This window comes from Camelus dromedarius, chromosome 26 (assembly GCF_036321535.1).
Source record: "Camelus dromedarius isolate mCamDro1 chromosome 26, mCamDro1.pat, whole genome shotgun sequence".
NCBI classification, from domain to species: Eukaryota; Metazoa; Chordata; class Mammalia; order Artiodactyla; family Camelidae; genus Camelus; species Camelus dromedarius.
Window position 1 is genome coordinate 24,913,082 of NC_087461.1, and position 23,266 is coordinate 24,936,347.

The window sequence follows — 23,266 nt, forward strand, 5'->3', positions numbered from 1 at the left end:
TTTCTCCTAATGAGTATGATGAGAAGGGGCGAGACACCTGCAGGGGCTTCCTGAGCAGGAGGGAAGGGACTACAGAACTCACAGGGACTGAGCGCGCTGGTGGGTGGAAGGTGGCAGAGAGACGCTCAGATCTGCAGGAAGATGGTATTTTAGCTATCAGAGAGGAGATACCGACTGATGTCTTGTTTTTAGTAAGTAGAGAGAGAGGAACATCTAACTACCTGGGAAAGGCACGAAGGCTCCTGAGAACAGAAAACAGCCACGCTGGGCATTAAAGGACAGAAGACAAGCTTGCAGAGAGAACAGTAAAGGAATAACAGTGCAGACAAGCACAGAGCGGGTATCTTGTTATGTGGACAAGGCACGCAGAGAAAAAGAAAGACATGGGGGGGTCCTTGAAGCATATTCAGTCTAATTGACTTAGTTTTAGAAAGGATTCAGGCTCAGAAAGCTGTGATGGGCTTACATGTGTGGGGATAGCTGGGGGCGGGCAGGCCTAGAACCCAGGTGCCTTCAGGCCTAGTCCCAAACTCTTTGAATTAAACAACATTTTAACCATTATTTACTCATTTAAGAAAAAAATGCGTATGATGAAAATGGTTGCTTTTTCTCAAACGATCATATTAACAAAGTCAAAGTGAACATAACTACAGCACAGCAGATTCTTATTTGTGGATTGAGTATTTGCATATGTGTCTACTCACTAAAGTCTCTTTGTAACTCTCAAATCAACATTCATGATGCCTTCTGTGCACATGTGCAGAATGGCCAAAAATCTGAGTTCCTGACATGCATGTTTCCAGCTGAGGTCAAACCCGGCCACGCTCTGCCTTCTTGTTTCAGCTCTCAGACTGCCAGGGTCCTTTTTGACGCCTATTTAACGCCAAGTTTTTGCACTGCTGTATTTTTTGTTGGTGATTTCGCTATTTCAAATGGCCCCCAAGAGTTGTGCTGAAGTGCTGTCCGACCTTCCTGAAGGCTGGGGTGTGCCTTAGGGCAGAAACACACATTAGACAAGCTTCACTCAGACAATGTTTATGGTGCAATGTTCGGGAACCACTGATAAATATTGAGTCAGGCATCTCCAAACAGAAAGACATGTAAACACGTAAAGGTGATGTTCTGATCGGTTGATGAAAGTGTTGTGACCAGAGGCTTTCAGGAACCTAACCCTGCATTTCCCTTTGGAAGAGATGACTCGGGATTCATGAATTCAATGTTCGTGGTGACTCTGGGGAACCTAACTACCGTGACACAATCAGTGGTATTTTGTGCTGCTGCGCTCCCAGCAAAGGTGGAGTTGTGGTATGTGGATACCATTTAAACTCCACCCCTTTCTCCCTGCTCTGGGCTGTTTCCAGTGATTTTTTTTCGGTGTGAAAAATGGGGGAGGTCAAACATTTTCTTTCATTATAACTTAGTAAGGATCATCGGTCCTATTGTGCTGGCCTCCTCAGGGTTATGTCCCAGGCCCACTCCCTTCCACTCTCTGGGGGAGCTCACAGTTTGGAGTCTCCTCTCAATGCTGATAATGACCTCAAAATACACCTCCACCTCTGAATCTCATAAGTTCCAAACTCTTTGCAAACTAACGGCCGACACCCCTGGCATCCCACAGGCAGCTCAAATCCAATCTATGCTAAATTCATCATCAGTGGTGACCCCAACACTCATTCCCTTTCTCCTGTCTCCCCCACCTCCACCCCTACTTCCATCCATCTTTGCCTGAGCCTCAAGCTTGGGGAAAGAGAGGCACACAGGGAGGGAGGAAAAGGGTCTTTCAACTTACAGCATTAATGGAGTCAATTTTAGGGACCCACAGCGTGGCAGGTCTCCCAAGCCCAGTGCCCATCTGTTATTCTATCCACTATCACCAGCCAGAAACCTGACATTCAACTTACATTTGTTCTAATTCATCCTTTCCCCCATGTCTTTCCTATCCATTCTCCAAGGCTTTCGGGATTTTGTGGGTTGAGTATTTCTCAGATTTCTCTCTTTTTCTCTAAAATTTTCCTAAAGGATTTCTTCATTTGTACCTACTTCAAATTCACTTCCATAGCTCTCAAAGCAGTGGTCACAAAATTTAGTGAACATTTTTATCCATAGATGTCCAGCGGGGTTGGGAGGGGTAGGAGATGCTTTTTGAAATACACACTCCTGGGTCAATCTCCCCAGTTGAACGACTGAGTCCTGGAATCTGTATGTTTTCACAAGCACCTTCTGATGCTAATATCTATTCATCTTCAAGACTCAGATCCCCTCTCAGCCTCTCCAGGAAGCCTTCATTCACTCACCTCGCTGGCTAACTGTTCCTCCCCAGCACCCCCTACGTCCACATGCACATAAATGTATCAAAGCATTTATCCCATTAGAAGGAATTGGCTTCTGTGGCTGACTTTATAACTAGATGATAAACTCCGTAGGGGCAAGTTCTGAGTTTCTAGATCTGTATTCTCAGTGGCCAGGGCAGTGTCTGTCACATAGTAGGCATTTATTAAGTATAAAGTGAACTAAAGAGAATTTTGTGAATGAGGGTAGACTCTGGGGCTGGATAAGACTCGCACAGTCACACTTAGCTCCCATGTGTCCCCAGTGGCAGCGCGGACACTGATGGGGCATGTCCAGGGGCACAGACATGAGCACTAATGTTGGTATTTTGCCAGGCATGGTGCTGGGTGCTGTATATTTATTGAGCACCTACTAGGCACTGGAAGCTGGTGCACCTTTGTTGACTATTTTTAAACTCAGAATCACTCTACAAGGTGGTATCAGCTCCATTTTGCAGAGATGGGCATCAGAGCTAGAGGGGCTCGAGCACATATTTGGAGCCAGAAACCAGGTAAGTTGGTTTCGAAAGCCTACGCTCCCCCAACCCCTACCACCCTGGCAGCAATGGTGCCTGAAGAGAATGTGGTCCAGGCATAAGACGGAGCCTGAATTTACGGGACAGAGAGGGCACCATCTGCTGCTCTCCACCTCCACCATCCCCAGCTGAACCCATGTCAGGCACCATCCTTGCCCCTTGTGGTAGACTGATGGCTTTTCAGTGGTGAATGGTAACATGATCTTGTGATTTATAATAAGAAATATATATTTGGTCTTGGTCTCATTCCTGACTCAGAGTTCCTAAACCCTTGGAATTTCCTAAGTGATATGGGCAATAAAGGACCATTTGTTATTCATAACAAGTCCCTTTTAATGGGAGTTTAAGTTAAGACAGTGATTTTTGGAAAGCCCCTAGATAATCCAAGGATGGGAGCTGGTTGCCAGGGAGACCAACCATGTGATTAGAGGATTGGAACTTTCAGTCTCATCCCCCTGACCACCAGGGAGGGGAGAGGGCCTGGAAGCTGAGTCAAACACTAATGACCAATGACTTAATCAGCCATGCCTGATTATAATGAAGTTTCCATAAAAACCCAGAAAGATGGGGCTCAGTGAGATTCTTGGTTGGTGAACACTTGGAGGTGCTGGAGGGGTGGCACACCTGAGGAGGGCATGGAAGCTCCGTGCCCCTTCCACATACCTTGCCCTACACCTCTCTTCCATAAAGCTATGCCTTTGTAGCCTTTGTAACAGGCTGGGAATCTACTAAGTAAGTACCCTGCTGGTGTCACAGAGTCTGCAAATTGCTTGATGTGTGGAAAAATCCACACACATTTGGTGATAAGAAGTGCCCAAAGTGGAGGGGAGTATTGAGGTGGAGGAAACACACAGGACTGGTCTTCCTTAGCAGGTAAGAAGGTGGGAAAGAGTCTCACCATCATTCCCCATCTTTTGGCCAGCCTTGCTCTCAGGCCCCTAAAGCAAGATGAGGAAGCCTCATTCCAGGGCACTGCCCCAATTCCCCTGGCTAGTTACAATCAGTAAGGTTCAGAACGGAGATGGGGAAATGAGCAGAAAAGGCTTCGGTTCCACTGTGCATCTAGTAACACAGAGCCCCAATCAGCCTCGTACCAGGATCCCACCTTCCCTTCACATAAGGGGCCCCCAGAGATAAGGCAGAGAATGAACAAGTATTCTCCTGATGGTCTGACTTACAAAATTGTTTCTGTATCTGACTCCACCCCTAGCCTGATCACGAGCCCTGTTTTAGAGAAAGGTTAAGACCACCTTACCGGGTAGCCGGATTGGCTTCCATGGGGCAGAGTTTGGCACGTAGGCGTGCTTCGTGGCGGTGACAATCAGCTGACTGCCCAGCTTATACTGGAATTTGATGAAGGCAATGCCATCTGTCCCCGAGGTGCCAGAGGCGACGGAGACCTGGTTGGTGAAAATCTCAATGAGGGCATCTGGGATGGGCTGATGGGTGCTGGCATCACTGACGTGGACCTTCAGGGTAACCTCTGGAAGAAGTACAAAGCAACAAAAAAACAGTACTATTAATTGGGCAACTTCAACAGCCATTCTGCTACAACCACAAAGGCAGGAAGAAAGCAGAACATGCTGAGAAAATCTAGAGCTATATCCAAAATATGAATCATTTTAAGAAGGAAACATTTTCTTATTAGAGATCATTTTTTACTTTACATGATTTCCTGTTTGCTTCAAAACCACTGCCCATCACACACTGGTTCCCTCTTGGCTCCTCCCTGCTCACACCAACACTTATTTGAGAGAAAAATTCTATCCCTTTAAGACGCTGTGTAACAAACACAAAGCTCTTGTATCCTTCCCAGTGTTGCTGGCAAACACAGCCCAAGCAAGGCTCAGGCTGCTACAGAAGGACCCTGCAAGCACTAAGATCTGCAGTCATATTCTTCAACAACCCTAGTGAACATGGATATGTACAGCGTGGGGTTGCTATGCTGGTAACCATAAAGACTAGATCAAAACGTAGCCAAAATATCTTCAGAAGGGAGGATACAAAGAGTGAGAGGAGAGAAGGTTAGAAGAAAAAAATGAAAAATAAAACATTTGAAAAGATAGCTGAAGTTGAGTTAGTAATATTGGCAAGACCAAATAATGAATATGGGAAATGGACAGATGCAAATTAATGTTAAAAATTAAAATTGAGTGGGAAATTCTCATTCATTCATACAAGAGACATTTATTAAGCTGATACTCCAAGACTAGAATCATGAGTAAATGCACAACCACAGTGGTGAAGGAAAGTGAGTAGATAGGCAAGTGCTATGCCTGGGGGATGTACAGTGGAGGCACAAAGGGACACTCATGGAACAGCATGTGCAAAGGCTCAGAGGCAAGAGAAAGCCATGCTTCCTGGAGAAATGGAAATAAGTTCTGAAAGCTGGATGGGGAGTGTGAAGGGCATGAAGCCCAGGGAAAGACAAGGCTGGGGAGGCCAGCAAAGGCCAGATCAGTTATGGATTTATAAGCTAAAAGGATGATTCTTTATCCTAAGGGCAATAGGAAGTCACAAAGGTCTTAAACAGGGGATTGAAAATCAAACGTATGCATAGAAACATCTGGCTTTGGGTGAAGGATGGACTCAGGGAGATGCAAGACTGGAGACTGTACACCTAATTAAGAGAATTCTATAATAACCCAGCAAGAGGTGGTGGTGGACCATGGTGGACATCAATAAACAGACGCTGATTCCAGATATATTCCAGAATGATCAATGTATTCTGCTCTAAGAAAGCCCCTTTGCTTAGGTATGAAGAGAATAAATGGTGCCCAGTGACCTAAATCCACTTGCCACTTACAGGCATGACCTGCCAGACATTGTGAGCTGCCTCAGATCTGAAGGCATTACTGGTGACTTGGGATAGGGAGGTGGGACAAGGAATAGCAAAGAATTGCCAGGTGAGTAGGGAGCTCACGTTCATAGAACCACTGAAGTCCAGCTCGGTGGAGAGACTATTAAGGAGGTTAGGTCAAGGCAGGCTGGGGAGCAGCCTGAGAGTGAGGGGAGGAGGCGTGTCCAAGCTGGCCTGGTAGGAACTGTCCAGTGTATGTGTCTAGAGTTCTATGCAATTCACACTCTGGGTTGGAAACTCAGCTCCACCCTATTCTAGCCACGTGGCCTTGGCAAGTTACTTCTGCTCTCCACGTCTTGCTCCTCATTTATAAACTGGGGATAATAACAATATATATGTCTCAGGATAAGCACAAACACAAGCTGGAGCCATTATATTATTCCAAACACTATGTTTGAAAGCATTTGGTCATAGTGTCCAATGGTACCAGGAAAGGGCACAGGGAAGAGAGTGGGAGGGGAGAAAAGTTTAAAACAAAGTGGAGGGATGAGACATCCCTCTCAGGGGTAGCAACTTGACAGCCCAAGCTCTTCCTTACCCGGGGCAACCACGCTGAGAATTTCTTTTGGTTCGAGTCGGTGACTTATGATGCTAAAGCAACCTTTTCAACTACTGTAAATGTCAGTTAGTTGATCACTTTCTCACCCATTTTTTCACATACTGATGAGATAGGCTGGGATGTGGGACCCTTTACTGGAGTGGTTGCATCTGGAAAAACACTTCCTCAAGCAACAGAATGCAAAGAAACTATAAGGGATTGAAAATAACTGCAAGCGTGCAAGGTTGGGGTAATTAAGAACAAAAAGATACAGAAAGAACACAGACCAACTGCCACTTCTGAGCTGCCAAAGCAAAGGCAGGGTACTGCACATGATCCCCACACAAAGCAACAGCAAGAAGGTGGGTGGAACGCTTAAGCCACGCCTCCTGCACCACCCATGGACCTGCTGCCCTGTTGTTACCCCATTTAAGGAACCACCTTATGCTTCCTTGGGGAGTGAGCAAGGGCACATGTTAGTTATTTTTGTTCCCTCATGCTGTGGCACGAGCCCCAATAAAGCCTTGCCGGAATTTCTTATCTGGCTTCTTCTGAATTTCTATTGATTAAAGACCTCAAGAGCCTGGGTTGGTATCACTGACTTAAAACATTTCTTGAGTAGATGACCGTAAAAAACTGCTAAAGAATCCTAGATCGAGGTACTATATAAGGTCTGCATCAAAAGAATCTCTCAAAACCTTGTAGAGAAAAAAGTAAGTGCTACAGAAACCGAACCTGGTCACTTCATACTATAGGAGGAGAAAACTACTGCCAACATCAAGGAAATCAGGACATAACATTACAAAACATAATTAGCCGACTCCTTCCAATCTTATCAGTGTTATCTTAACGCAGACTTGCAGTACGTACAACCACACATGTTTTCTTACTGAACTGGGTCTTCCTTGTCTTCAGGTGGCATGGGGAGATATCACCTGGATGAACTCAGCTGTCATTTGTACCTGCATAGCAGAAATCCTCTAGAACAGGGCAAGCGGGACGGTGAATCTGCAGGGTTGCACCGATGATTCATGTAACCTTATGTTTCTTCAACACTTACTAACAACTGGGATTACAAGGTTTCTGCTTCTCTTGTGTTTGCTGGAAAGGCAAGAGCAGCTGAGATTTGGACAAAGCCAAAGGACTGGTAAATAACCAGAGAAAGAAGGACTTTTCCTATAATCGATATCCTAGATTCTACCACTTGAAGTTCTTCTAATACAGAAAGCCTAGTTTATGTCCTGCAATTGTATACCTTGAAAGGAATTATTTAGCTACTTTTTTTTTGGTGTGATAGGATGTGAAAAAATGTCGCTATGGTTAGGTAATCATTAGAGACCACTGGCGTATCATTTTTTTTTAAATGTGCAGTTTGCCTTATTCATATGACAGTATAGCATGAACAGTAGCTCTCATTCAGTTAGACTTTATTTTTTTTTAGAGCAGTTTTAAGTTCACAGCAAAATTGAGCAGAAGTTATAGAAATGGCCCATTGGGATATTGTTTGTATAGAGTAACACTTAGAATTAGATTGTCCATTCAACAGCAAACAAAATTATTTGAATTAAATGACAGCCAGGGGACTGATCTCATGATGTGGTGGGACACTCTTTACTATTTATTTATCTAATTTTGCAGATAAAAGGAAGACCATATCAATAGCCTCAGACCTAAATATGTATTAAGATGCATTATTTTTCTTTGTTGGTCAGTGAGAGCTTTATAGATCCTGCTGAGCTGGAGAACCTGATTACTAAATTGAAGCTGGGACATTATTCTTTTACTCTTGAACCTGAACATCAATCACCAAGTTCTGCTGATTCTGATTCCAGAATATAGGTCTCAAAGCCAGTCTTTCCTTCCCATCCTTATTAACTCTGTCCTAATTCAGGCCCTGGACATCTATCACCCAGACTGCTGTTCCATCTCTCCACAGAAATTGCCACTGTCTTCAAGACCTGATCGCTGAAATCCCACTGAAGCCAGAGGGACCATCTGAAATGCTGATATGACCATGTCCTTTCCTCTTCAAACCCGTTAGCTCCCCACCAACTGTGGCTGAGGGCCAGATGTGGCCAGATGCCTGTTTGGCATGGTCCATGAGCCAAGAATGGTTTTTACACTTTGAAATGATAGGGAAATGATAGGGGAAAAAAGGAATAATAGTTTGTATCACATGAAAATTACCTGGAATCCAGATTTGTGTCCATAAATAAAGTTCTACTGAAACAGAGCCATGCCCAGTCATGTACATCTTGTCTAAGGCTGTTTTGCATTTCAGGGGTGAAATTCAGATGTTTTGACAGAGACCAAAGGACTGCAAAGCCTAAACTATTTCCTTTTGGCCCTTTAAAGAAAAATCTGCCCACCCCTGACCTACAGGATCCATTTCAAGCAATCCAAGGTCCTCCACAATCAAGCCCCACCAGATCCTCATGTACCATAGCCCCAGACATGGTCCTGGACTTTTCCTATTTTCCTTCCTATTGCTGCTTCTCATCTTTGTAGGAAATGCCTTTCTGCAACCTTGCTTTCACATTGCCAATTTCTCACCACACTTTGAGAGTCCTAGTTCTGGTGTATTCAAAAAGCTGTTCCAGACTTACCAACCCCTCCCCAAACTGGGTGAGTGGCCCCTCACCTGGGCCCCCAGAACTGGGAACACTGGCACTGCTCCCTCTCTATTTTCATCTCAGTCAGGTTTTTTTCATACATATATACACATATATATATAGAAGTATAGTCAGGTTACAATGTTATGTCAATTTCTGATGTACAGCATAATGCTTCAGTCATATATGACCATACATATATTTGTTTTCATATTCTTTTTCACCATAAGTTACTACCAGAAATTGAATATAGTTCCCTGTGCTATACAGTCTGAAATTGTTGTTTTATCTATTTTATATATGTATTAGAATCTGCAAATCTCAAACTCCCAATTTATCCCTTCCCACCTCCCCCCATAACCATAAGTTTGTTTTCTATGTCTGTTAGTCTGTTTCTATTTTGTAAATATGATATTTTTCTTTCTCTTTCTGGCTTACTTCACTTTGAATGACAATCTCCAGGTCCATTCATGTTACTGCAAATGGCATTATTTTATTCTTTTTTATGGCTGAATAGTATTCCATTGTATAAATATACCACATCTTCTTTATCCAGTCATCTGTTGATGGACATTTAGGTTGTTTCCCTGTCTTGGCTATTGTATATAGTGCTGCTATGAACATTGGGGTGCATGTGTCTTTTAAAATTTTATTTTTCTCTGGGTATATGCCCATGAGTGGGATTGCTGGATCACATGTTAAGTCTATTTTTATGTTCTTGCCTCCTTTATCAAAGATCAATTGACCAAAAGTTCGTGGGTTCATTTCTGGGCTCTCTATTCTGTTGTATTGATCCATATGTCTGTTTTTGTACCAATACTGTACTCTTTTGATACTGTAGCTCTGTAGTATTATCTGAAGTATTGGAGGGTTATTCCTCCAGCTTCATTTTTTTTTCTTCAGTATTGCTTTGGCAATTCTGGGTCTTTTGTGATTCCAAACAAATTTTAGGATGATTTGTTCTAGTTCTGTGAAAAATGTCTTGGGTAATTTGATAGGGATCACATTAAATCTGTAGATTCCTTTGGGTAGTATGGCCATTGTAATAATATTAATTCTTCCAATCCAAGAACATGGGATATCTTTCCATTTCTTTAAGTCATCTTTAATTTCCTTAGTCAATATTTTGATGTTCTGCATGTATAAGTCTTTCACTTCCTTGGTCAAGTTTATTCCTAAGTATTTTATATTTTTGGATCCAACTTTTAAAGGGACTGTTTCTTTACCTTCCTTTTCTTATATTTCATTGTTAGTGTAAAGAAATGCAACTGATTTCTGTATGTTAATCTTGTATCCTGCTACCTTGCCAAATTCTTTTACCAGCTCTTGTTATTTTTGTGTGGCGCTTTTAGGGTTTTCTATATATAGTATCATGTCATCAACATATAGAGTCTTACCTCTTCTCTTCCAATTTTGATCCATTTTATTTATTTTTCTTGTCTTGTATGGCTTGACTTCCAACACTATATTGAATGGAAGTGGTGAGAGCAGGCATCCTTGTCTTGCTCCAGATTTTAGTGGAAAGGCTTTCAGCTTTTCACCGTTGATTATTACGCTGGCTGTAAGTCTGTCATAAATAGCTTTTATTACGTTGAGATATGTCCCCTCTATACCCACTTTGGTTAGAGTTTTAATCATAAATGGGTGTTGAATTTTATCAAATGCTTTTTCAGCATCTATGGAGATGATCATGTGATTTTTGTCCTTTCTCTTGTGACGTGATGTATTACATTGACTGATTTGCGTATGTTGAACCATCCTTGTGTCCCTGGGATGAATCCAACTTGATCATGGTGTATAATCTTTTTCATGTGTTGTTGGATTCTGTTTGCTATATTTTGTTGAGGATTTTTGCTTCTATGTTCATCAACAATACTGGCCTATAGTTTTCTTTTTCAGTAGTGTCTTTGCCTGGCTTTGGTTTTGGGGTGATGGTGGCTTCATAGAATGAGTTTGGGAGTATTTCCTCCTTTTCAATCTTTTGGAAGAATTTGAGAAGGATCAGTATGAGCTCTTTGCACGTTTGATAGAATTCCCCAGTGAAGCCATCTGGTCCTGTACTTTTGTTTGCAGAGAGGTTTTCTATTGCTGATTCTATTTCACTTCTTGTGACTGGTTTGCTCAAATGATCTATTTCTCCTTGATTCAGTTTTGGTGGACTGTGTGTTTCTAGAAACTTGTCCATTTCTTCTAAGTTGTCCAATTTATTGCAATATAGTGTTCTCTTATGATTTTTTTTGTATTTCTGTGGTGTTGGTTGCAATTTCTCCATTTTCATTTCTTATTTTGTTATTGAAAGTGAGAGGATGGAAAAGATGTTTCACACAAATGGAAATGACAAGAAAGCAGGAGTAGCAATACCCATATCAGACAAAATAGACTTTAAAACTAAGGCCATAAAGAAAGATAAAGAAGGACACTATATAATGATCAAAGGAAAAATACAAGATGAGGATATTATATTCATTAACATATATGCACTCATTATAGGAGCATCTAAATATATAAAACAAATACTAACAGACATAAAGGGAGAAGTTGATAGTAATACAATAATAGTAGGAGATTTTAACACGTCATTAACATCATTGGACAGAACTTTCAGACAGAAAATAAGGCAACAGAGAAACTAAATGACACAATATAACAGTAGAACTTGGTTAATATTTTAAGACATTAAACACACCTCCCCCCCAAAACAGAATATACATTCTTTTCAAGAGCTCATGGAACACTCTCTAGGATAGACCACATACTCAGGCACAAAAGAAGCCTCAACAAATTTAAGAGAATATAAATTATTTCAAGCATATTTTTTGACCACAATGGCATGAAACTAGAAATCAACCACAGAAAAAAAATTGAGAAAAAAGTGACAGCATTGAGACTAAACAATATGCTACTAAAAAACCCAATGGATCAATGGTAAATCAAAGAAGAAATTATAAAATACCTTGAGACAAATGACAGTGAAAACACAACGACACAAAATCTACGGGATGCAGCAAAAACAGTTTTAAGAATGAGACCTTGACTGACCACTAGTTCATAGCGATACAGGCCTTCCTCAAAAAACAAAAACAATCTCAAATAAACAACCTAACCTACCACCTAAAAGAATTAGAGAAAGAAGAACAAACAAAATCGAAAGTCAGCAGAAGGAAAAAAATAAGAAAGATCGGGGAGGAAATAAATAAAAGAGAGGTTAAAAAAAAAAAAGAAAAAAAATCAATCAAACTAAGACCTGGATTTTTGAAAGAGTAAACAAAATTGACATATCTCTGGCCAGGCTCATCAAGAAGAGAGAGATGACTGAGTCAGTTTTATTGTATGCCGACGGTGTGGTTAGTAGACAGTGGTGATCGGACCCTTGACTTTGAGGGGCTCTGGGCTTGAGACATTAAATACCAAGTGTAATTACAAACCGGGGAAAATGCCTCAAAGGAAAACTGGGTGCAAAAGGCCAGCATGATGGAGGAGGCCTGACTTTCACATCTGAAGGCCATTTGAGGAGGTGTCATTTAAGCTCAGGCCTGAAGGAGACGCAGGAACTGGCCAGGCAAAGGGGCGCAAAGTGCCTTGAGGTGAGAATGGCTTGGTTGCTTGAACGAAGTAAGAACCAGCATGGAGGGAAATATCTCCACACTAACTATCTCCTAAGACTGCAGTGTGGGAGCCGCCAGGCACAGGCAGGTCCAATTCAAGTTTAAATTCAGTTCAATGCCAATTCAAATTTAAATTCCTTGCAATTAAATTAAATTAGAAATTGAGCTCCTCACCACACCAGACACATGTCAAGTCCTCAACAGTCACATGGGCGCTAGTGGCTTAGATACTGGACAGCACTGGGAGGACATTTCCATCACTGCAGAAACTTCTTTCAGATGGCGCTGTAATGTGTTACAAGTGTTAATCTCAGAATCTGGATAAATAAATCCAGGGTATCCTGGTGGTTCAACAAAATCCCAAGGAAAACATATCAGGTATGACTGCAGCACTCCCAGATCCGACTTTCACTTGAAGTCCTTACAGTGACTTATAGACTCCTGGTGTTCTCCACCCTAAAACCGAATTACCCTCTAGCCTCATTTCCTATGCCTCCGCCCTGCCCCCATTCAAGGAGTGGCAAGGTGGCCAGGGACCTCTGTGTTGTTTCTTTGCTTGGCATGCTCTCCCTTGGACACCCATCTACCCAGATCCCTCTCTAATCTCCTCAGCCTCCGCTTAAATGTCACCTCCTGAATAAGACCTTGACTGACCACTAGTTATTTTTCTTTTTAACTTTTATTATGGAAATCTTAGAACACTTATAAAAGTATAAAGTATAGGGAGTTGGTATAGATCAGTGGTAGAGCACAGGCTTAGCATGTACCAGGTCCTGGGTTCAATCCCCAGTACCTCCACTGAAAAAAAAAAAAAACAGGGAAAGAAAGTAGAAAGAATAGTATGAGGACCACCCCCTACTCAGCACTGATAAGTTTCAAATATTAACTTTCTACCATTCCTGTCACATCTGTGCTCCCCTCAACTGATTTCACCTTCCTTCCTTCCTCAATTTTTTTTTTTCCTGAACCATTTTGAAGTAAATCCCAGACATCCTGATAGGTCACATTACTTCCTCATATATACTTCAGTTTACAAAAGATAAGGACTTTTAAAAAACATGCCCCCAAATGCCATTATCAGGTTCAATTCATAGAACAATCTCATACCCAGAAACTATTCAATTTTCTCTGATTGTCTAAAAACATTTTTTCTTTACAATTCTGAACATCCTATCTAAAATGTCAATTCCAACCTCTCCCTGAACCCCTGATATTATTGTGTTCTGCTTTTTCTTTTATGTGTTACGCTGATCAATTCCAATATATTTATCATTTATTATCATTTATTTATTATCATGTGTTATCTGTTGGACCCTTCTGGAACGTAAGCTTTGAGAGTACTATTTTGTCTGTTTCTCTTTTCTCCTCTATTCAAGTATCCCAGGCACACAGAATAGCATCTGGCACAGAAGCACTCAATATACATGTTGAATGAATTACTAAAACTAATAGCATTTCTGGATACCATCTGATACCTGCCTAAATATCTCTGGGTTTTTTTGTTCCACTTATATCTTATTCATTATTGTTCTAAATAGAGACTACCAAAATTCATTTGAGAAGCATTAATCAATTCAGATAACTAATTAATTGCACTTAATCAGAAAATACTTCTTGATCAGCTACTATGTGCTTGGTATGATGCTAGGAACTGTGTGACATTAAAAAGAGAAGAAGAAAAAAGATATGGTTGGGGGGACAGTAAAACTTAGTGGTAGAGCACATGCTTAACAAGCACGAGGCCCTGGGTTCAATCCCCCTTAACTCCATCAACCCAGGACCTCCATTAAAAAAAAGATATGGCCACTGTTTGTAAGGAGTTTATGGTATTTGTTTGGGGGGGGCGGGGGGTCCTGGGGAGAGGTAAGACCAATTCTTGTGCCAGAGAGCAAAAAAGATGAAACTGGGTGAAAAAGAGCAAAGAAGAGACTAATAGGGTCTGGAGTTTATAAACATAAACACAAACAAATAAACAAAGAAAAAAGATCTGACAGTATCTGTATAGAGGTAATGTAGGTGTGACAGTAAACATTTAAAAGGGGTACCTTTGGCTCTGCGAGCATGTCTGGCATGAAAATTGGCCATGATTATGGTTTATTGCCTTCAATGGGGAAATGCTTCTTGGAAGAGAGGAAGGTTGAAGCTGAGATTGGAAGGATGGGTAGCAGGGGAAGGTAAGCCTGGATGGCCAGCATCTTCTGAAGATTTTAGTAGGTTCTTATATCATGCGTTTGGTCTAGGGCGGAAGCCAGAAACTTGTTTTCCCAGCTTCCCTGGTAGGTAGGGTGGAGGAACGGATTTTGGTTTCTCTAACATAACTTCTGCTAATCTGCTCCTCCCTCATGCTGGATTTTGATTTAGAAGACAGCAACATAAGGAAGCAGGTGTTTTCTCTGACTGCAGGGACCACAGAGGAGGCAAATTATTTAGGAGCAGCAGTGTGAGAGGCCCTGTCTCAGCACAGGAGGGCAGTAAGTTGTCCCTGGCTCAGTTTCATCATACGGCTGGGAGTCTTGTCCTCCCAGGAGTCTGTGAGCGAGAGTGGGTGGGGGGTATGCACTCCTCAGGTTGTTTGCTGTCCTGGCATGACTCTATATGGCTGAGGACCGTCTTTTTGAAACTGCACCCACCTCCCACCCCCTGGCTTTCCTTTCTCAGTATCTGTGATGGTTAATGATATGTGGTTAATGGCCCATCCTCACTGGGCCATAAGGGTGCCCAGATATTTGATCAAACATTATTCTGAGTATTTCTGTGAGGGTGTTTTTGAGGGAGATGAACATTTAAATCGTGACACTGAGTAAAGCAGACTGCCCTCTCTCCTGTGGGTGGGCCTCATCCAGTCAGTTGAAGGCCTGAATAGAACCAAAAAGGCTGACCCTCCCAAAAGTAAAGGAGACTTCTTGTCTGCCAGCCTTTGAACTAGGACATTGGCCTTTTCCTTCTTTCAGACTTTAATTGACATATCAGCTCTTCTTGGATCTCAAGCCTGCCAGCCTTTGAACAGAAACTCCACCCCACTACTGGGTCTCCACCTTGCTGACTCACCACATTGATCTTGGGACTTGTCAGCCTCCAAGATCATATGAGCCAATTCCTTAGAATAAATCTCTTCCTATGTGCATGGACATCCTAGTGGTTCTGTATCTCTGGGGAACCCTGACTAACACAGTGCCCATTACAAGTTCCAATTCTGCAGTGCATGGTGGGTGGAGCCCTGGGGGGGTTGTTGTGCTCAGATCTCTTTTTGCTTCACACTTCTAGTCAGCATATTATTTCATGATCAGGAATTCAGCCCCTCTAAAGCATTCTTCTCAAATTTTCATCAGCCCGTGGTAGACTCAAGAAGAAACAAGTGCTGAAGAATTCTCCCTCAGAAGGTGGAGGTATACAGCTTGGTGGTAGAGTACATGCTTAGCATGCATGAAGTCCTAGGTTCAATCCCCACTACCTCCATTTAAAAATAAATAAATAAATAAACCTAATTACACCCCCCCAACAGAAAAAATGGAAGATGGGTGCTGTTATACACTGAATGTTTGTGTCCCCCTGCCAAAAAAAGAATTCTTCCTCCACTGTGATTCAGAACTCCCTTGCTCTGGGCAGATTTGAAGAGTTTGGCTCTGAGGGCACAAGCCAGTCCATTTTCAGTAGTGCAGAGAGCATCTGCTTGGTGGGCAGAGTGAAACATCATCTTTTAGTCCAGCATTATCTTTTCATCATCTCCTTTTTCTCTGCCATAGATTTAGAACTAAATGCAACAAGTCTGTTTCAAATTGTGGGTTGTAGAGGAAGTACCTACACAGCAAATTTAGAGCAAACACAACGGCAGGGACGAGAGAAAGGAATCACAGTGTGTACTTCACAAGTGCACAGCATTTAACAGAACTGCTAGCAAACCCTGGGAAGCCATGCAGAAAGCATGCCTCGTCTTCCCTTCTCCCCCTCCATCTTCAAACAAGAATTTATAGCTTTAGTTATTTTTCTACAAATGACAGAAGGCACTTCTCATGCAAACTCCAAAACCAGCATTCTCAATCTCTCCTACATTCTCGTGCTAACAGTTACTACTCCAGATCACAGCGCCCTCTGTGGTTATCTCTGGGAACACAGCTAGGAGGATCACTGTCACCTGAAGTCTGAACAGCTTACATGGCTCAGTTTCCTACCAGTTCGAACAAACTCTGACTCATGGTGGAAGGGAAAGTCTAGTGTGGGCTCCTTTTTTTGTTTTCTTTTCTTTCTGTGAAGTTTTTGGCTCCCTCTGACCGTTTTTCATGCCTTTTTATATTCCCTCAAATTGGCCTTTATTTAGGGATTTTAATTTTTTTCTTTCCTTTTGGTGTTTAGAGCTGTTGGTTTCCACAGCAACCCACCTCATCAGGAACCCAGTATTTGCTGGGTTGGTCACTGGGCTCTGAAGAAAGTCCATTTCCACCAGTAGATCAAGCCAAGGCTTTTATCCCAAGCTGCCTGGAACCCCTGTGGCTGCTGACCACCAAGGAAAGCAGGGGAAAAGCAAGTCACTCAACTCAGCCTCCAACGCTATGATTAGCTGTATTTAACCCAACTTCAGGGGAGTCACAATGGCTTTCCATTTCCTAAGTCAAACAATAAAAAATTACTTGCTCATTTAAAAATTTTTCTAAATGGGAGGCTATTTTTAAAATGTTGCCAGGCCTTTTTGCTCTAAGAGATTTTGCCCCATATTATTTGGTGCTAACATTTAACATTATCTTTATATTCACAGAATTGCCATGTCTTTCAATTACAGGCACATCCGAAGTGCCCAACATGTTAAAGAGCAGCTTCTATTCATTTACTTTAATTCTTTTAGACACATGAAAGGTTTATTTTACTTTGCAGTCTGACGAAATTAGAATGCCCTTGGTCACACTAATGTTTTCTTGTAATTTATCTTCTCTGGTCTCACAGAGTGCATACGCATCTTATATTGATCAATTTAATTTTCTTCTCAAAATTTAGTGAATCATATTCTTCAAGCAAATTAGATATTTCCTAAAAAAGATCTATAATATTATAGATTGTGTAATTTTGGGTATCACATAATATTACTCATTATATAATCTATACTAACATATAATGCATTATTAATACAATTTATTATTATATTAATGTAGTTTAAATATATTATTACATGATAATAATATATAAATATATTAATAATCAATATATTATATATCAATTATATAGCTATATTCTGTATTAATATATTACATGTATTATATATTACCATTAGTTATATTATGTATTACATAAATTAATATATAACATTATATAGAATATCATATAAATATTTTATGACATATTATATATTACCTATTACATATAATATAATATACAATATAGTTCAATAAATGCCTGCTACAATTTGTAAGTTTCATCCTGGGACTCCCTTGCATCCAGTTTCTAGCTGCGCTAAGGCATTAGGGAATTTTTGTGTGTTTTATTGTAAAAGGAATATTCAGTTCCGTGTTCTGCAAAGACGAGAAGGGACAGATGCAGACATATGTCAGGGGGACACATCTGCTGGCACCAGTCCCTCCTGGTTCCACTGATGGTCCCTCCCATCCATTCTCTATTTGATCACCTTTTGCTGGATTGTACTGAGAGCTGCCCTAAACCTCCCTATTAATCTGAGGTCACAGTATCTGACACAGAATTCTAACCCATGAGGGGCTTATTTTCCTCATAAATGTGTCTCTTAATTTTCAGTGAAGGATTATGATCTCCATTCTTCCATTTGAATTTCCCACTTGAAAAAGCAAACAAGAGATATGTTTGCTACTGTGGCCCCTGGGAACACAGGATCCCATTTTGTGCCTTTCTGTGTTTGACAGCCTCTGGCAACTGACTCATATCTGAACTTCATGGAAAGATGGCTTCGTGGGAAACTCACAGTCACAGCTTCAGTCTGGAACGCAGGGGAGAGACCTGTGCAGGCAGCCAGTGAGTGCTGCTCACAGGAGCTGCATGTGCTGGCTGCCTGCCCTTTGTATGGCACATGCTTCCAGCTTATTCCCCATCACTGTCTCCACAGACTCTTCCCACAACACATCCTCTCCCCTCAACCCCTCCTGCCTGTCCCTCTCATACATGAACTGCTGTCTTGGCAGGGCTGCCAGGATCTGTGGGGTGATAAATCAGTGGATTCCTCCCTCTTCCCATAAGAAATCTGTATGATGATCAAACTGACGATCATCTCGTTAACAACGCTTTCTAACCAACATCAAGTTGCCAAGAATGTCGAAATATGCAGTAAACATTCACAAAGTCACAGCAATTAAAGAAGCGATGACACATGCATATAGACTACATGATACATATACACGTATGACATTGACTTCCTGTTTTTCTCGAGTGACAGGATGCCTTCTTCCCCCCACTGAAACACTGTAAAATGTAAATAAAAAATGCAATACTCAAATACCAACAACTTCTTAACAACTTTTTGGCTAAGGATGCTATTAAGTCTACCTATTCACCAGTAAGTCAAATGGCAGAAGTCATTCTCTGTCATTGCACCTGTATAAAATGAGGCTTTTGGGGACTGGTTGCATGTATAGTTTATGCTATAAACACAACTATAAAGTGATTACACTCTTGCAACTAAACAAGGGGTTATTTAGGTTAAACGTCCCAGGATAATCTGAAAACTATTGCTGGATTTGCCTGATTCAACTGTAAAACTTATTTATATAACCAAGTGCTCCCAAACAATATAATTTCAGAATGTTACTATGCTATTTGACAGTGAAAGAAATGGACACAATTCCACTCTTTTTAAGTGGCATATTATATGAAAATATGATCACTTATCTTGGGGGAAAGGTCTCCCAAACACTCAAACCAGTTTAAAATAAGAGGATGCTTTAATTCTTGAAAAGGAATTAGAATTGAAGCAGTTATTGAGCAGTTGAACCAAAACAATGCTAAATACAGCTAAAAAGAAAAGCTGCAGTTCCAAATCAATGCATATGTTTATGAACCTAACAACACCATCATTTTAGTCAGATACGGGAAAGTGTGTAACGACTACAATGTGGAAATGTAAATACGGTGGATGTTTCTCTAAGCTTCACACAATATCCTTTACAATTAAACAAGAGAGTTAAGCTGATGTAACACTGTGGTAACAAGAGGCCCCACAAGTATTTGTAAGGAAGTCACTGTAAGAAGCCACTTTAAGACAACTTTGCTCTTTTGGTGTCTTAAACTTTTCACAAAGGCACAAGGTCCCCTTAAGAGAATCTGGAAGGATCTGGAAATTGTGAAGTTAATGAGCAATATTAAGCATGTCTATAAAATTAACATACACACCTCAGCCAAGCTTTAAAGATGTGTTGGAAGATGCTAGTGGAACGGTTGCCAAGGGAACGCAGTGGAGGAGAAATTCTCTGTGTGTGTTTTATCAGATCTCCTTCTACATATGCACTTTAAATAGCTTGTCCAGGGCCAGGTTAAGAGAAAAACTATACTGCACATATTTTGAATAAAGAAGCCTTCAGATGTTTATTATTAAAAATTTATTTTTAGCAAGTCATTTCTCTCTCTAGGAAGAAGATCAGTTAGAAAGTGCTAAGTGGAGTTGGCTGTGAGGAAACTAACATTAATTACTTTTAGAATTAAAAAAAAAGGGCCAAAAAAGCAGGCAGAAGAAGTTTCTGGAAGGCTGTGAATGGCCCAATTGTGTGAGGCTGTCTGGCACTTGTAGTTATTTATTATGAAAGCAAAAAAAAATATCTTTGAAGCAGCTGTAGTCAGAGCAGTGATTACATTATACATACTTGCTTATCTTTCCAAAGAAGCAGAGATATTTAACAAGTTACAGTGAACCTACAATTATTTTTTTTCTGAACTGTAAATGGAAAGTAACCTTTAAAAATTGTGTAAAAATTTAAAAAAAATTAAAATAAACAAATAAATTTCGATCCCTCTTATTTCTCTCTCTTGCCTGATTGCTGTGGCTAGGGCTTCCAAGACTATGTTGAATAGGAGTAGTGAGAGTGGGCAGCCTTGTCTTGTCCCAGATTTTAGTGGGAAGCTTTTGAGTTTTTCACCGTTGAGTACTATGCTGGCTGTAGGTTTGTCATATATAGCTTTTATTATGTTGAGATATGTTTCCTCTATACCCACTTTGGTGAGAGTTTTTATCATAAATGCGTGTTGAATTTTATCAAATGCTTTTTCTGCATCGATTGAGATGATCATGTGGTTTTTGTCCTTTCTCTTGTTGATGTGACGTATTACATTGATTGATTTGCATATGTTGAACCACCCTTGTGTCCCTGGGATGAAGCCCACTTGGTCATGATGTATAATCTTTTTTATGTGCTGTTGGATTCCATTTGCTAACATGTTGGTGAGGGTTTTTGCATCTATGTTCATCAGTGATATTGGCCTATAATTCTCTTTTTTTGTAGTGTCTTTGCCTGGTTTTGGTATCAGGGTGATGGTGGCTTCATAGAATGAGTTTGGGAGTATTCCTTCCTTTTCAATCATCTGAAAGAGTTTAAGAAGGACTGGTATGAGTTCTTCTTTGTATGTTTGGTAGAATTCCCTGGTGAAGCCATCTGATCTGGGACTTTTATCTGTAGGGAGGATTTTTATTGCTAATTCAATTTCATTTCTAATGATTGGTTTGTTCAAGTGGTCAGTTTCTTCTTGGTTCAGTCCTGGTGGACTGTATGTTTCCAGAAATTTGTCCATCTCCTCTAGGTTATCCATTTTGGTTCCATATAGTTTTTCAAAATATTCTCATATGATATTCTGTATTTCTATTTTATTTGTTGTAATTTCTCCCTTATCCATTCTTATTTTGCTTATTCGTGCTCTCTTTGTTTTTCTTCTTTGTGAGTTTGGCCAGAGGTTTGTGGATTTTATTTACTTTTTTAAAAAACCAGCTTTTGGGTTGATTGATTTTTTCTGTGGCTTTTAAGTCTCTATTTTATTTATTTCCTCCCTGATCTTTATTATTTCCTTCCTTCTGCTGCCTTTTGGGTTTTTTTGCTCTTCTTTTTCTAATTCTTTTAGCTGGTGGGTTATGAAGGAAATTAAAGAAGACTTTAAAAGATGGAAAGATATCCTATGCTCTTGGATTGGAAGAATCAATATTGTTAAAATTTCCCAAGGCAATCTACAGATTTAATGCAATCCCTATCAAATTACCCAGGACATATTTCACAGAACTAGAACAAATCATAATAAAATTTATATGGAACCACAAAAGACCTAGAATTGCCAAAACATTACTGAAGAAAAAGAAAGAAGCTGGAGGAATAACTCTCCCAGACTTCAGACAATACTATAGAGCTACAGTCATCAAGACAGCATGGTATTGGTACAAAAACAGACATATAGACCAATGGAACAGAATAGAGAGCCCAGAAATGAACCCACAAATTTTTGGTCAACTAATCTTCGACAAAGGAGGCAAGAATATACAATGGAATAAGGACAGTCTCTTTAGCAAGTGGTGTTGGGAAAACTGGACAGCAGCATGTAAAGCAGTGAAGCTAGAACACTCCCTTACACCGTACACAAAAATAAACTCAAAATGGATCAAAGACTTAAACACAAGACAAGATACAATAAACCCCCTAGAAGAAAATATAAGCAAAACATTATCTGACATATATCTCAAAAATGTTCTCCTAGAACAGTCTACCCAAGTAATAGAAATAAAAGCAAGAAGAAACAAATGGGACCTAATGAAACTTACAAGCTTCTGTACAGCAAAGGAAACCAGAAGTAAAACCAAAAGACAACCTACGGAATAGGAGAAAATTTTTGCAAATGAAACCAACAAAGGCTTGATCTCCAGAATATATAAGCAGCTCTTACGACTTAAAAAGAAAAAAACAAACAACCCAATCCAAAAATGGGCCAAAGACCTAAACAAGCAATTCTCCAAGGAAGACATACAAATGATCAATAGGCACATGAAAAAATGCTCAGTATCACTAATTATCAGAGAAATGCAAATCAAAACTCCAATGAGCTTTCACCTCACACCAGTCAGAATGGCCATCATTCAAAAGTCCACAAATGACAAATGCTGGAGAGGCTGTGGAGAAAAGGGAACCCTCCTACACTGCTGGTGGGAATGCAGTTTGGTGCAGCCACTGTGGAAAACAGTATGGAGATTCTTCAACAGACCAGGAATAGACTTACCATATGACCCAGGAATCCTGCTCCTGGGCATATATCCAGAAGGGACCCTACTTCAAAATGACACCTGCACCCCAATGTTCATAGCAGCACTGTTTACAATAGCCAAGACATGGAGACAGCCTAAATGTCCATCAACGGATAACTGGATAAAGAAGAAGTGGTATATTTATACAATGGAATACTAATCAGCCATAAAAACCGACAACATAACACCATTTGCAGCAACATGGATGCTCCTGGAGAATGTCATTCTAAGTGAAGTAAGCCAGAAAGAGAAAGAAAAATACCATATGAGATCGCTCATATGTGGAATCTAAAACAAACAAACAAACAAGAAAAAAACTATTAATACAAATCAGAAACAGACTCACAGACATAGAATACAAACTTGCAGTTGCCAAGGGGGCAGGGTGTGGGAAGGGACAGATTAGGATTTCAAAATGTAGAATAGATAAACAAGACTATACTGTATAGAACAGGGAAATATATACAAGATCTTATGGTAGCTCACAGAGAAAAAAAATGTGACAGTGAATATATATATGTTCATGTATAACTGAAAAATTGTGCTCTTCACTGGAATTCACAACATTG

The 23,266-nt window shown here is 40.5% G+C and overlaps 1 protein-coding gene across 1 annotated transcript in view; it reads right to left on the reverse strand.

Annotated features, from left to right (window-relative positions):
* Positions 1–23,266, reverse strand: part of FAM171A1 (family with sequence similarity 171 member A1) — a 123,657-nt gene that overhangs the window by 47,267 nt on the left and 53,124 nt on the right. Inside the window, exon 2 of the mRNA XM_064479553.1 lies at positions 4,119–4,346. Within this exon, the coding sequence (XP_064335623.1) occupies positions 4,119–4,346 (228 nt within the window). The remainder of the gene's footprint in view (positions 1–4,118; positions 4,347–23,266) is intronic.